Raw genomic sequence first — 14,260 nt, 5'->3', positions numbered from 1 at the left:
GCTTAAGTAGGCTGTGTTTTACTGTTTAGTTTTGAGTTCTTTATATAGTCCAACACAAGTTCTTATGATTTGCAAACTTTCCTCCTGTTCTGTGAGTTGTTTTTTCCCTTGTTGCATAGTTTGCAACGCAGTTTTTCATTTAAGTATAGTCCAACTTGTGCTTGTCGTGTCCCAAGAAAAAAATTGTCGAACCCAAGATTATTAAGATATGCTTCCATTTTCTTCGAAGAATTTTATACCTTCAGCTTTTACACTTAGGACTGTGATAGATTTTTCAGGTAATTTTTGTAGTGATGTGACCTCCTTCCTTTTCAAGGGCCTTTCTGGGAAATTGCATACACTACTCTTTAAATTCACTGGCCAGAGCTTTGTTACCTGGCCATACCCATCTGTGTGAGGCTGGAGAATGTGTATTTGGGGCATCCGCTATCATTTTTTTTAGCCTATTCAGCCATAATCTTAGTCTCAATAAGTCAATGCTTTTGCTTCGTTTTTCAGGATTTAGTGGGAGAGTTTTGCGCGAACCGTCCCTGGCTCTCACTCGCTGGAGACTTATTCCAAGTTAAAAACGATCCCGAGTGACTCGCCGGCCTTTGCCGGCAGCAAATTCGGGCTCTTGGCGCTTTTCACTTTGGAAAACCGACCCCGCTCGGCTCGCGGCGGCCGGCGTTTTCCCGCGCGTTCCCCCGCCCCTCCGTGCCGCGCCCACTCGGCCCGGGAGCCGCCTCCCCGCGGGGCCCCGGCTGGGGCCGACCGGCCACCACACCGAGGGCGACGGCCTCGGCGCGCGTGCAGCCGTGCGCGATGGCGGGGCCCCACGAAGGGACCCCGGCCAGGGCAGCTGAGACACCACCGCCCCCGCCGGTAGCGCACACCTTGGAGCCGGACGCGGTGAGCGCAAAGCGAGAGGCGCGAGGGGAGCGGGCGCGGGGCCGAGCCAGTGGGCCCCAGGGACCTTCCGGGCGACCGGGTGGAGCCCTGCAGCCAGCCAGTCACAGCCCCGCAGGGGGCTCAGCCTGAGCCTGCGGGCTGTTGAGCTGCCCCTGGTGGGATTTGACCGTTGAGAGACAGGGTATTTGCGATCCCCAAAGGGGACAGGATGGGAAACAGTCCTAGACAAGGGATGCAACTTGCTGGATTCCTTCAACTAGTCAGGCAGGGCCAGGGCCAGCCTGGGGCTCTCCTCCACCTCACTCCAGGTCTTCCCAAAGTCTCCTGAACCTGGGCAGGTGAGACTTCCAGTTGTGCTGAGGAAGCGGCCTCCCTTCCCCAGTCTCCAGGTGGAAGCCCACCCTCTCAAACCCGGGCTTCCTTCAGGCACCAGGCTCTCCTTGGGGAGACTGCCCGGTAACCAGGCTCCGCAGAGGGCAGGTGGGAACCCAGGGTGTGCTCGGCCCCTCCGCAGGGCTGTGGCCCATGTCATTCAGGGTGGCTGTGCTGGAGAGGAGTTTGGACGTCTGATCTTTCTGCAGAAGGCGAAAATCCATGGCTGGTTGAGGGCTCAACGCATTCATTCTGTTTATGTACACCCCGACCTCAGTTCCCAGTGATGACTCAGGCTTCCTATCAGGCACCCTAGAGTTAAAGATTGTGGCCCCAAGATAGAAGGTGAGATGAAGAGGCCCCCTTGGGCACTCTCATTTCCCAGGGAAATTTAGAAATTTAGGGTGAAATGAATGGCTAGATGGGAAACATTACCAATGAAATGCTAGCATTTAATTCTCATAACTCTAATGAGGTGTATTAGCCCCATTTTACACGTGAGGAAGTGAAGCTCAGCCCCTGGGTCACACAGCTAGAAAGGGCAGACGGAGAATTTGAATTCAGCTGTCTAACTCTGAAACTTTTTCTCAGTTGACTGTGAAGGGCTTATGATTTAAGTAGGTAAACCTGTCTTCCTCAAGCTTGCAAGATTGTGCTCTACAGCTAGTTGCAGCTGGAATTTCTTTTTCTTTTCAAGTGCCTTCTATGTACTGTAAACTTGATAGGTATGTTTAAGAGGAAACCAGGGTCCCCTTATGGAGTAGTAGGGAGGGCTCTCATGTTGGATTCTGCCTGTCGTTAAAGTTCTCCTGTAAGTTGAAATATTGTTTCCGACAAATGTCAGAAAAGGAGACCACATCCTGCCTCATGTGTGGTTTTCTTCTGTGTGTCAGAAGAGTGTGCAGAGTATTTGATAAACCCTTATCTGGGAAGACCTTCCTTTCAAAAAAGCTCATTTGGGGTATCTGGGAAGATACCAAAATGGGTGAAGGCATAGTCCTCCTCCACTCCCCCTCATTCCCAGACAAAGGATGAAAAAGAAGGATTTCTAGTATATTTTGAACAAATAGTACTCTACACAGTGTCTTCATGGCATTTATTCTTTTGACATATATATTAAGTATCTATATGCCAAGCATTGTTCTAGGTCCTGGAGACATGGAGGTGATAAAAGTTATATAGCTCGGAGTTCCCGTTGTGGCACAATGGTTAACGAATCCGACTAGGAACCATGAGGTTGTGGGTTCGATCCCTGCCCTTGCTCAGTGGGTTAACGATCCGGCGTTGCCGTGAGCTGTGGTGTAGGTTGCAGACGTGGCTCGGATCCCGAGTTGCTGTGGCTCTGGCGTAGGCTGGTGGCTCCAGCTCCAATTCGACCCCTAGCCTGGGAACCTCTATGTGCCACGGGAGTGGCCCAAGAAATGGCAAAAAAAGACAAAAAAAAAAAAAAAAAAAAAAGTTACATAGCTCATGCTCTCATAGAGTTTATATTCTGGTGAGAAGAGGCAGGAAATAAATAAGAATATATCATGTAGTAAGTACAATTGAGAGAGAAATTTGGGTGATTCAGGAAGGCCTCTCTAAAAATGACATTTAGGCTTCAGCCTGAGTGGCAAGAAGACCACTCTTGCAAAGACCTGAAGGATGAGCCTTCCAGACAAGGGACAGGAAGTGCAAAGGCCCTGAGGCAGCAACAGACATAGACATCTTAAGGATCAGGAAGGAGGCCACCTTGGTTGAAGAGAGCTATCTGAAGGGAGATGGGAAAGGGAATGGGGATGGTAGCTCCTGTAAGCTACATGGGAAAGACTTGGAAGGGTTTTTTTGTTGTTTTGTTTTGTTTCTTTTTACAGCCACATCTGTGGCACGGGGACGTTCCTGGGCCAGGAGTCAAATTGGGGCTGCAGCTACAGCCTACACCACAGCCACAGCAACACCGGATCTGAGCCACATCTATGGCCTATGCCATAGCTTGCAGCAACGCTACATCCTTAATCCACTAAGTGAGGCCAGGGATTGAACCTGCATGCTCACAGAGACAACATCGGGTCCTTAACCTGCTGAGTCAGAATGGAAACTCCAGGACTTGGAGTTTTACTCAAACTGTAATGGCAAGCTGTTGGAGGGTTTTAAGCAGAGACAAGACACAATCTGATTTAAGTTATGAAAAGATCATTTTGGCTGCTGGATGGAGAGTGAATAGTAAGTAGGGAATGAGAGTAGAAGTAGGGAAACCACTTAGGAGGCTCTCACTGATAAGTTAGACAGGGAATCGCGAAACAGGGGTCAAGGATGACTCCTAGGTTTGTGGCCTGAGCTGCTGAGTGGACATCAGGGCCATTTAATGCAATAGGGACAAAAGGGTTCAGAGGTTTAGACAATAGGATAGAAATCAGGAGCTGTGTTTTGACCATGCGAAGTTGAAATGCCTGTTCAGCAACCATGTGGGGCTGTGAGTAGACAGTCTAATTTGAGTCTGGTAGCTTAGAGATATACACACACACATATATTTGGAGTCACAAGCATTACTTCATTTCAGTGCTGGTTTAGTAAACAGTCTCTCCAAAAAAATAATAATAATAATCTCTGGTTTTGTAGTGTTTGTTGATTTCTGTGGTGTAAATACTGTCACCATGGCTTATTTCAGGTTGCCAGTGGTTCAACAACTGGCTTGCAAAAGTCCTAAACATTTAACAATCAGCTCCGGAGCCACTGCCTCATTTGCTCATCAGAAGTTGGCAGGAATATTCCATTTCTCAGATGAAGCAGCTTAGAGAGAAAAAGTGATTTATTCAAGGTCACATGGGGAGTTGGTGGCAAAGTTGGGGGCCTCCTGACCCCGCCCCCCTTTCATGCTGGCTTGCTGGCTCGGAAAATAAAACAGACTGCAGCAGGAAGCACTGGGGGTGGAGGAAATGTAAGGAAGAACTTCCCCTGGAAATGTTTGGAGGTCATGATTTAGGATTTTTTTTTTTCCTTTTTGTAGCTCACTTCCTTTTAAGATGATTCGGAACAAAATAGGACTGAGAGGTTGCTGGAAAAGCCCTTAAGACACAGGGACCTCAGGATGCTTGTGAAAGTCAGGGGGCTGTGGGGAGCTGTTGTGTGTCTGGGGCCTTAGCTTCTGTGTCTCCCCCAGGGCAGCAATGCTGGTCACCTCTCATTCTTTACGAAGGTGTGCTATGGCATTGGCGGGGTCCCAAACCAGGTGGCCTCCAGCGCCATAGCCTTTTACCTGCAACTCTTCCTGCTCGATGTGGCACAGGTGAGTTTGGGCAGCAGCCCTGGCATCCTCTACTTCCATTTTCCTTGGTGTCTGGTCCTTTCACTCCGCCTTTACCCTCACCATCCCTGATAGATGGCACTCCTGACCCTAGCCTGACAAAAAGCCAAATGCTATTAAGCGCAACTTCGTCAGGGATATTTATCGCAGGCTGTTTGTAGTGGGAAAATGGAAAACAACATGAATGCTCAGCAATTGGATAAGTTGGGCTATAGCCACATAATGGACTATTGTGTAGTCATTCCAAAAAATGAGCTAGGAGTTCCCTGGTGGCCTTGTGGTTAAGGATCTGGTATTGTCACTACTGTGGCTCAGGTCACTGCTGTGTCACAGGTTTGATCCCTGGCCTGGCCTGGCCAAAAACAAACAAAAAAAAACCAAGAGAATGAGTTAGATCTATACTGGTTGACTTAGAGGGATTTCCATGACATACTGTCAAGTGAGAAAAGTTAGTTTTAAAGAAGGGTGTGTAAAATGATCCTGTTTTAGCAAAACAAAGACATGTCCTATATATGTGGGTGCATGGGTGTGTGTGTGTGTGTGTGTACATGCATATATATGTCTCTACGTGACTAACCGATGGACATGGAGAAAGTAAATTCCAGAAGGATATCTACCAGGTTGTTATGCTGGTTATAGAAGGGAGTGGTGGAGGATAGAGGGTAAGCAAGAAAGAAATTTTTAAAAGGTATTCATGATTTTTTTAAATGACACGGATGTGATCCCATTTATATAAATGAATAAATAATAAATGCACAAAAGGAAGTGCATGAAATGGTGATCAAATTGTTTCTGGCAGTTGTCTCAGAATGGTGGGGTTTCAGATGAGCTTTGCTCAGTATTTTTCTGTACTGTATTGCTGTATTTACAATGAATGTATCATTTATGTAATCAGAAAAATCAATAAAACATTGTCACTGTGAAACACAGTCTGCCTCTGACCATCAGCCTCAGTGTTCTCGTGTCGCACTGAGCCACCTCAGGTGAGGGTCTCTGGGGTCTTCTCCAGAGAGGAGTCGGCATAAGCACACAGGAATATGCTGCCGCCCTTCCCTCCCCCTGCCCCTTCACTGGGGCAGATGTGCCCACAGAACCTTCTGGATTCCTGTCCTGGAGAAGAGACCAAATAGACCTTTATACTATGGCTCTTAGATCTTCCTCCTGATGAGCGGGCAGGCCTAGACACCCTCTCTGACTCTACCAGGCCTTGGCTGTCCCTTTCAGATCCCTGCTGCCCAGGTGTCACTTGTCCTGTTTGGAGGGAAGGTGTCTGGGGCAGCAGCCGACCCTTTGGCTGGATTCCTCATCAACAGAAGCAGGAGGACAGGGTCTGGACGACTCATGCCCTGGTGAGCAGCCCTATGGTCCTTAGGATCCAGGCACCCACCCCTGGCCTGAGGTCACTGTGTTAGTCACAGCCCTGCTTCTTAGTGGAAAACCCTATGGATGATTAGAGGGCAAGGCTGGACAGTAGGTGATGGGACTGGACTGGGTCTCACAGAATCACACAGGAGTTCGGAGACATGCTTGGGGATCCCCCCCTCACACAGTGACACAGAACTAGACAAAGACTCCCAGACCTGGCCCAGGGGTGTAGGAGTGTGGCCGGGCTAGGCTGGAGATCTTGGAGGGTCTCACAGAAGAGAGATGCCTCGCTTTTGCCCCAGGGTCCTGGGTGCAGGGAAAGGCACCACCAAGCCCCTGAGAGCCCCAGCCCCCACTCCTGGCTACCTCCTCATCCCATCGGCCTCTTCACCCCTTCCATGGCTCCCACCCTGAAAGGCCCAGCCCTGGGCTTCTCCAGGGACGGAGGGCTTATGCCCAGAGGGGCGAGGTGGCTCCAGGCCCTGTCCTGATGCAGTGGGGTCATCTACCTGGGCTGTGCTTCCGCAGGGTGCTGGGCTGCACGCCCTTCATCGCCTTGGCTTACTTCTTCCTGTGGTTCCTGCCTCCCTTCACCAGCCTTCGAGGCCTCTGGTACACAACCCTCTACTGCCTGTTCCAGGCTCTGGCCACGGTAAGCTGATGACCCTCCCTCCTGCGCATGGACTCCTGGAACTCCATTGCTAGCTGGTGGCCACTCTGAATTATGTGTGTGTAGGGGGATAGGAGGCCAGGTTCCCACTGCCCACCTGCCCACCCATGCCTGGTGATCGACCATTAGCTCCTCTCTCAGGCTCTAGCCTGGGAGTCTCTGCTGCCCCTTAGCCCCGGTTGAGGGGATCAGTGGGGATGTGCCAGCCTGGCGCGGGCCTGGCCTTTGGAAGCTGCTGGCCCAGGTTGGCGGTCTGGCGGTGGGGGCCATCCTGAGGTGTGCCTGGGTGCCCCAGTTCTTCCAGGTGCCCTACACGGCGCTGACCATGCTCTTGACCCCCAGCCCCAGGGAGCGGGACTCAGCCACCGCATACCGTGAGTGCAGGTGGGCGTGGGGTGGGGTGCCTCTGCCCCCAGCCCCACAGGCTTGGTCACTTTGCTCCGTGCTGTGTCCAGGGATGACCATGGAGATGGCAGGGACACTGATGGGAGCCGCCGTCCACGGACTCATCGTGTCTGGTGCCCATGGGTCTCACAGGTGTGACGAAGCCACGCTCCCGGGGCAGGTGGCTGTCTTTCCCAACGCGGTGAGTGCCCAGGCTGCCCAGACCCACTGGGACCCCCACTTCCGGGTCACCTCTTCCTTCCAGGGCCACCTCTCCCTCAGAGCTCTTCGTGGTCCTTTAGGCGCTCAGCTCTGCACACCACGCCCTCTCATTCCTTCCCTGCTCCTCTAGCTGAGCTCGTGACCGCCATCCTCCTACTAAACCTGCTTCTCCTCCTCCTGGGCACCTTCAAAATGTGGAGTGAAAAACAGATAAGCAGACCATCCAGAGGGGAGGAGGCAGACCCCAGAGAAGGGACGGGGGTGGGGAAGGGCCACAGGCAGGGCAGGGGGGAGGGACAGTGGAACGGTAAAGCCTGTCCTATAACCAGTCCCACGCAGCGCAGCCCTGAACATGCTTTGGGTGCAGCCAAAAAAAAAAAAAAAAAAAAAGAGAGAGAGAGAAAGAAAAAAGAGAGAGGGCGAGCAAGGGCTTAGACCTGTGGTGGCGTGGATGCACGCACAGGGTTAGCAGAAGGACTATCCTGGGTCCTTAGATCTCCCTCCTGCTGCGCTCATAGGGAGGAAGAACCCCCCGCATCCTTGGGCTTGGGCTGAGGGTCCTTCTGCTTCCATTGGGAGATATTCTCGCCCAGCCCCTGGGTGTCCCCACCTCCATGGGTTGGAGATGTCACCCCCTCTGAAGTTCTGTCCTGTCCCCCAGATTCGTCTCTACCCCATTGCAGCTGCCGTGGTTGCTGTGACTTACCCCGTGTGCAGCAGTTTGCTCTGCCTGGGGGTGAAGGAGCGGCCAGGTACGGTACAGGGGGTGCAGGCAGAGTGCGGGAGGCAGACGATGGAGGCAGGGCTCCTCTTGCACGTGGGTGTTGGTTTTGAACTCCACCTGGCCAAGATGATCCCTTCCTGTGTTGCAGACCCCTCTGCCCCAGCCTCGGGCCAGGGCCTGAGCTTCCTGGCTGGGCTGGGCCTCACCGTCAGGCACCCGCCCTACCTGAAGCTGGTCATCTCCTTCCTGTTCATCTCAGCAGCCGTTCAGGTACCTCTGGCCAGGTCGACTCCCACCAGTGTAGCTCTGGCCGTACTGGCCCTGCGCGGGTTCAGGTTCATTCTCTCATCCCCAGCACCACAGAGAAACCAAGAGCCCCACGAGGCTGGTGCTGGAAGGAGAGAATCCCGCCTAGAGCTGGTGGGACTGGGGAGGGTCAGGGCCCAGACACCAGGAAGCTGACAGTGTCTGGGGTGGTAAAGTCCACGGTCTCAGCTGGGCTGAGGAGGAGGAGGACTAGGAATGGTGCTCGTACTGTGTCAGGGATAAGCTTCCTTTGTTGGGGAGGGGACTGGGTGGTGGTGGCAAGAACCAGAGCTTGAGGTCCCAAAGGGGAGACCAGACTTGAGACCTTGGCCTTGCCCTTGACTTCCAAGTTTGTGCTATTTCCTGCCCACGCCCCCTTCCTGTCGACGTCCTCAGGTGGAGCAGAGCTACCTGGTCCTGTTCTGTACACACGCCTCCCGGCTTCATGACCACGTCCAGAGCCTGGTGCTAACCATCCTGGTGAGGGGACATGGGATGGTGGCCTCAAGGTCACTTAGGAGCCTGAGTTGGGGATGTGTGGTTCTTGACACGTGTGTCTGGAATTCTGGTGGTCAGTACTGCTGTGGTCTGGGTCACCTGCATTTCAGCAGAGGGTGGAATTGGGGCCAGGGTCATAAAGTTCATAGTCAGGGGGTGAGGTTCCAAGCAGGGGATGAAGTCGGTGTTGGGCGTCCCACTCGAAAGCCAGGGCTCTGAGGACCGGCCAAGGTGCCGGCGGGCACGTCCTGGGCTATGATGGTTCTGTCTTGCTCCCAGGTCTCGGCAGTGCTGAGCACCCCGATGTGGGAATGGGTCCTGCAGCGATTTGGGAAGAGGATGTCTGCCTTTGGGATCTGTGTGAGTGAGGCAGGAAGCAAAGCCTGGGGTGGGAGTTCCCGTTGTGGCTCAGTGGGTTAACAGTCCGACTAGGATCCATGAGGATGTAGGTTTGATCCCTGACCTTGCTCAGAGGGTTAAGGATCCGGTGTTGCCGTGAGCTGCAGCATATGTCAAAGACGCGGCTCAGATCTGGTGTGGCTGTGGCTGTGGCCGGCAGCTGTAGCTCCAATTCATCCCCTAGCCTGGGAATTTCCATATGCCCCAGGTGCAGCCCTGAAAAGCAACAGCAAAAAGAAAAAAAAAAAGCATGGGGTAATGTTCGGAGGGTGGTGACCTTGGAGCCTGAGCCTTCTGGGGGCCGGCAGGGCTGCATCTGTATTCTCTGTATCCTCAGTGCCTAGCACAGGGCCAGGTGCAGGGGGCACCAGGAAAGCCTGGTGAGGGCAGTGGGAGGGGGCAGGTGGAGGGAGCAGCTGGTGTGTGTCTCCCTAGGGGATGGTGCCATTTGCAATCCTGTTGGCTGCTGTGCCCACGGCGCCGGTGGCATACGTCGTGGCCTTTGTATCCGGCATAAGCATTGCTGTGTCCTTGCTGCTACCCTGGTAGGCTGGGTCAGGGGAGAGGGGTGTGGGGGCATCACGTCCTTCCTAACAGGTCTGCCCTCCTTCACATCAGCCTGTTGTCCAAGGCCCCTTGTGCCCAGCCTGTGCTTGGAGGGGCCTTCCCAGGTACAGGTGATGGCCGTGTGTTGGGGGAAATACAAGCACACTTACTGCCTGGCTCCCTGTGGGCCAGTCCTGGTCCTGGGCAGCAGGGACCTAGGGGTGAATCTGACCCAGTCTCTGTCCCCAGAGAGCTCCTAGGCTGGTAGCTGTCGAAAGGATAAAAGGGATAAGCCTGCAGCCCCTCCCCCAGGTCCATGCTTCCAGATGTGGTGGATGACTTCCAGCTGCAGCACCAGCATGGCCCAGGGCTGGAGACCATCTTCTACTCATCCTATGTCTTCTTCACCAAGCTTTCAGGCGCAGGCGCCCTGGGCATCTCCACGCTCAGCTTGGAGTGAGTCCCGCAGTTGGGCTGGATCAGAGGCACGAAAGACTAGTGACATGGGAAGAAAAGGGCGGAGTTCCCACCCTAGCCAGCCAGAGTGCGGGGGAACCCCTTGCTGCAGCTTCTGCTGTGCACGTGACTGGGAGTTGGTGACTGTGTCCCACATCCTTAGCTCCCTCTGAACTCTTTCCTTCCCCCCTAGTTAGGCCGATGCAGCCAGGAAAAGAATGAAAATTTCAGGATAGCTGGGGCTTGGGCCAGACATCTGGGACCCCCCCTGGCAGGAAGCCAGGCTCAGGAGGATCTGAACTGAAAGCATGGGATGGTGTTTCTCCAGCTTTGCAGGGTACGAGTCAGGAGCCTGCAAGCAGGCGGAGCAGGTGGTGGTGACCCTCAAAGTCCTCATCGGTGCTGTGCCTACCTGCATGATCCTCACCGGTCTCTGCATCCTCATGGTCGGCCCGGCTCCCAAGGCGCCGACCCAGGACAGCTCCCGCTCCCTTAGGAGGTAGGCTCCCCACCCACATGGGTAATCACAGCAGGCAGGGCTGCCAGCACCCAGGGAGGCACACAGACTTGTATGACTCTCCGTTAGACATCGCCGCCTGATGACCCACAAGCATGGCAGTCCGTCTTCCTGGGGCCCAGATGGAATTCATCTTCTCCTCCCAATCGCTGCTCCTCCTGTGCCCCCATCCCAGCAAATGGCACCAGCTTCCAGCCTGGGAGCTGAAAGCTGGGAGTTTTCTTCCCCTCTTCCCTCCCCAGGGTACACGGAGCAGCTCTCTGACCTGGTTCTCCTCCTTTCAAAGCACCAATTCCCCTGCACAAGGAGGAACTGCTTGCTGTCTGGCTTTCCCAGTACTGCGGGGACCTTGAAGGCTGGGGCTGTGTTTTATTCATTTTTGTGTCCCAAGAGCTCAGCCCAGAGGCTGAGGCCAAGCAGGCGCTGCAGTATCAATGTGTCTGGTCCAGCAGACATTCACCAGCCGCGACCATGTTTCTGCAAACGCTCATACACAAATACGAGCACATGTACACACAGAGGACCACACGGGACAGGCAGGAAGTGACATGGATATGGGTCCCTCACTGCTCAGTGTGGACAGCCTAGGACTCCAGCTGGTAATATTGAGATCATGCATTACATTTAGAGAATGACAGGGGGGTGGGGAACTACTTTGTTTTTTTGGCCATGCTTGCACCATGTGGAAATTCCTGGGCCCGGGATCAATCATCAAACTCCCACCACAGCAGTGACCCAAGCCATGGCCACAATGCCAGATCCTTAACCTGCTGCGCCCCAAAGGAACGCCGGGAACTGCCTGAAGAAACAGTGTTGAGGTGTTCCCGTCATGGCATGTCGGAAACAAATCTGACTAGGAACCATGAGGTTGCAGGTTCGATCCCTGGCCTCACTCGGTGGGTTAAGGATCCGGCATTACTGTGAGCTATGGTGTGGGTTGCAGACATGGCTCAGATCCCACGTTGCTGTGGCTGTGGTGTAGGCAGGCAGCTACAGCTGATTCAACCCCTAGCCTGGGAACCTCCATATGCCACGGCAGCGGCCCAAGAAATGGCAAAAAGAAAAAAAAAGAAAAAGAAAAAAAGAAAAGGCAAGGAGTTTCCAGGAGGACAAGGAGCAGCCACCGGCAGTCCCATGGGACCCCACCCCACCCACATCCTTCTCTTGGCTTTTTTCCTTTCCTGCAGGAGGACCAGCTACAGCCTCGCTTGAATTTGAAAGTTCTGTGAGCCAGAACAGCAGGAACCATGTCTTCTGGGCTACAAACCCCCTCTCTTCTCAGCCCTTCAGCACCCCTCCTTCCGTCTACACATGGCCCGTCTTTCCCCCTGGGATCCAGAGTCTTCAGTGACTCTCCAGAAGGGAGTGGCCTGGGCCCCAGGACCGCCACCTGTCATGTCTGGCCTATTGACCACAGGACATCTCAGACCCGCCTGTGCCCCTGACTACTCAGCTCCAGGTCACCTGTGACCTGGAAAGTAGCAACTCTTCCTAGAAAAAGGAGGCTGCTACCAGCCTGGTCTGCAGACTTCCCGCAGGAGCACCAGGCCCACCAATGTTCCTGACAGGACAGACACACAGAACTCGTTTCTCCTGATGGTCCAGTGGACATCTGAGAGGCAGATAGGCAGCACGTGAACAGCGAGGGCGGCGGGGACAGGTGGACATGCTGGGATGTCAGTTTAGGAGAGACACGCAGATGCGGTGAGGCCCACAGGCCTGGGGGAGCGGATGCAGCAGCAATGGGGACAAACTGAGCAGGGCCTGTGGGGCATGTTTCCCTTCGTACAGCTAAGCTGACGGCAGTGTTTCTAGAAGTGGACACAGATGGATATCAAGCCACCAGAGCTCAATCATTTTTATGAACAAAAGTTGTTTCTGTGAAAATAACATTCTGAAAGTTTATCTTATAAAAGCATAGGAACCTCCATTTTCTAGAGGCCACTGTCTTTGGGGAAGAGCCACTGAGATTTATTTTTTTCAGAAAAATGAAAGGGTTTGTCTTCTACTGAGTCTGTAAAATGTGATTGTAGCCAACATCTTTTCTTCTTACCTCCTGGGAAACCCCTGCCCCAGAGTTTCTGCTGTGGTGCAGTGGGATCAGCGGTGTCTCTGCAGCACCAGGATGCAGGTTCGATTTCCGGCCCAGCGCAGTGGGTTAAAGGACCCAGCACTGCCGCAGCTGTGGCGTGGGTCACAGCTGTGGCTTGGATCTGATTCCTGGCCCAGGAACTCCATATGCTGCAGGGCAGCCAAAAAAAAAAAAAAAGAAAGAAAGAAAAGGAAAGAAAAGAAACCCTTGCCCCAAGGAGGGAACAGGGAGAGGGTGCCTGATGTCACTGTAACTGGCTATGTCCCCTCAGCCATATATTCCAGGGTCTGCATTTCCTCAGGCCACAGAGGCCACGTGGGATGTGGGTTTCTTCCTTCCTTTGCAAGAGACAAAAAGTTGACTCTCTATAGCAGCCAGGGCATCTGTCCATGTGGGCCTGGGGCCTAGGGAGGAATGGGGGAACGAGAGGGCCCTGATGCCCAGCGACTCTTCCTGGAGAAGCCCCAATACCTAAAGGGGGACCGGAAAGAAAGTAGACTTGCCTCCCTAATCCCCAGCTTTGTCCCCTCCTGAGCCCACTGCCCAGGGCTAGACCCCCTTCCCCATCAGACCTCTGGTTGCCTCTGAGCTGCGAGATGAGGCGTGCAGTCAGAAGCAGACAGGATGTGCCCCTCAGAGCTTAAAGTGTTTGGCATCCTCTACGAATGCTGTGGCACAAGAAGGAACCTGACCTCGCAGAGAGAGTGCAGAGTATGACCCACTTTGTTTGAGGCCTGAACTCTTTGGCCCTGTGACACTGACATGGGCATTGGATCCTCAAGGTCACAGGGCACCGGAGAAAGAGCTGGGCTCAGACCCTCTCCCTGCCTATCTGATTGACTCAGGAAGAGGCTGGCAGGAAGCTCCATTCACCCCAACCATGCATGGGCACACACCCCCACACTCACAATGTCTTCTTTTTTTAGACTATTAAAAAAATTTTTTATTACAGTTTATAATATTTTGCTTTTTATTTTATTTGCTTTTTAGAGCCACGGGTGTGGCATATGGAAAGGTCCCAGGCTAGGGGTTGAATTGGAGCTTCAGCTACCAGTCACGGCCACAGCAACATAGGATCTGAGCCTCGTCTGCGACCTACACCACAGCTCATAGCAACGCCAGACCCTTAACTCACTGAGCAAGGCCAGGGATAGAACCCGCATCCTCATGGATACTAGTTGGGTTCGTTTCTGATGGGCCACAACAGGAACTCCTGATGACAGTTTCTTAATACTAGAAAATCTGTGGCTGTATCTGGAAATCTGGGCAATGCAGGTGGGATCAGAAGCTTGTGCTACATTTTATGTCACCAATATTCCCAGGACTGCAGTCTCAAGGAGCAGAGCTCTCCTGTACAAAGACGGCTGCAGGGGGTCAGGGGTGAGATCTCAGAAACAGGAGGCAATCATGGGCTGGCCAAAACGTATTATTCCATTTCTTCCCCATAGCAGACCTATGAAGCAGGTACTGTTATTCTCATTTTCAGATGAGGAAACAGGCTTAGAGAGGTTCAGCAACTTGCCTAGTATGAGCTG

The 14,260-nt window shown here is 53.3% G+C and overlaps 1 protein-coding gene across 5 annotated transcripts; it reads left to right on the top strand.

Moving 5' to 3' along the window:
- Positions 1 to 733: 733 nt before the first annotated feature.
- MFSD2B (MFSD2 lysolipid transporter B, sphingolipid) lies at positions 734 to 13,681 on the top strand. Of its 5 annotated transcripts, none has more exons than XM_021087785.2 (14): positions 734 to 891; positions 4,403 to 4,528; positions 5,771 to 5,895; positions 6,440 to 6,563; positions 6,924 to 6,955; positions 7,037 to 7,167; positions 7,849 to 7,939; positions 8,060 to 8,181; positions 8,614 to 8,697; positions 8,995 to 9,075; positions 9,550 to 9,659; positions 9,973 to 10,116; positions 10,445 to 10,615; positions 11,821 to 13,681. In XM_021087785.2, exons 2-14 carry the CDS (start codon positions 4,518 to 4,520, stop codon positions 11,843 to 11,845), a joined length of 1,251 nt encoding a protein of 416 aa, XP_020943444.1. In that variant the 5' UTR covers positions 734 to 891; positions 4,403 to 4,517; the 3' UTR covers positions 11,846 to 13,681. The 5 variants fall into 5 exon arrangements, with proteins under 5 accessions (XP_020943444.1, XP_020943442.1, XP_084875993.1 ...); XM_021087783.2 differs by having other exon boundaries at positions 6,877 to 6,955; XM_085019867.1 differs by lacking the exon at positions 5,771 to 5,895 and having other exon boundaries at positions 6,877 to 6,955.
- Positions 13,682 to 14,260: the final 579 nt, after the last annotated feature.

This window comes from Sus scrofa, chromosome 3 (assembly GCF_054392235.1).
Source record: "Sus scrofa isolate SSC_HxYL_T2T_F1_AM1 chromosome 3, Sscrofa_HxYL_maternal_Yorkshire_Landrace_v2.0, whole genome shotgun sequence".
In the NCBI taxonomy this organism is placed as follows: domain Eukaryota; kingdom Metazoa; phylum Chordata; class Mammalia; order Artiodactyla; family Suidae; genus Sus; species Sus scrofa.
The sequence above is the reverse complement of the archived record's forward strand: the minus strand, read 5'-3'. Positions and strand labels throughout refer to the sequence as shown.

Excerpts from the sequence above, each read along its gene's own strand:
- MFSD2B (XM_021087783.2), top strand. The coding sequence starts at position 805 with ATGGCGGGGCCCCACGAAGGGACCCCGGCCAGGGCAGCTGAGACACCA. Across the intron at positions 9,660-9,972 it reads GTGTCCTTGCTGCTACCCTG|GTCCATGCTTCCAGATGTGG; the intron begins GTAGGCTGGGTC and ends CCCCTCCCCCAG. Across the intron at positions 10,117-10,444 it reads ATCTCCACGCTCAGCTTGGA|CTTTGCAGGGTACGAGTCAG; the intron begins GTGAGTCCCGCA and ends GTGTTTCTCCAG.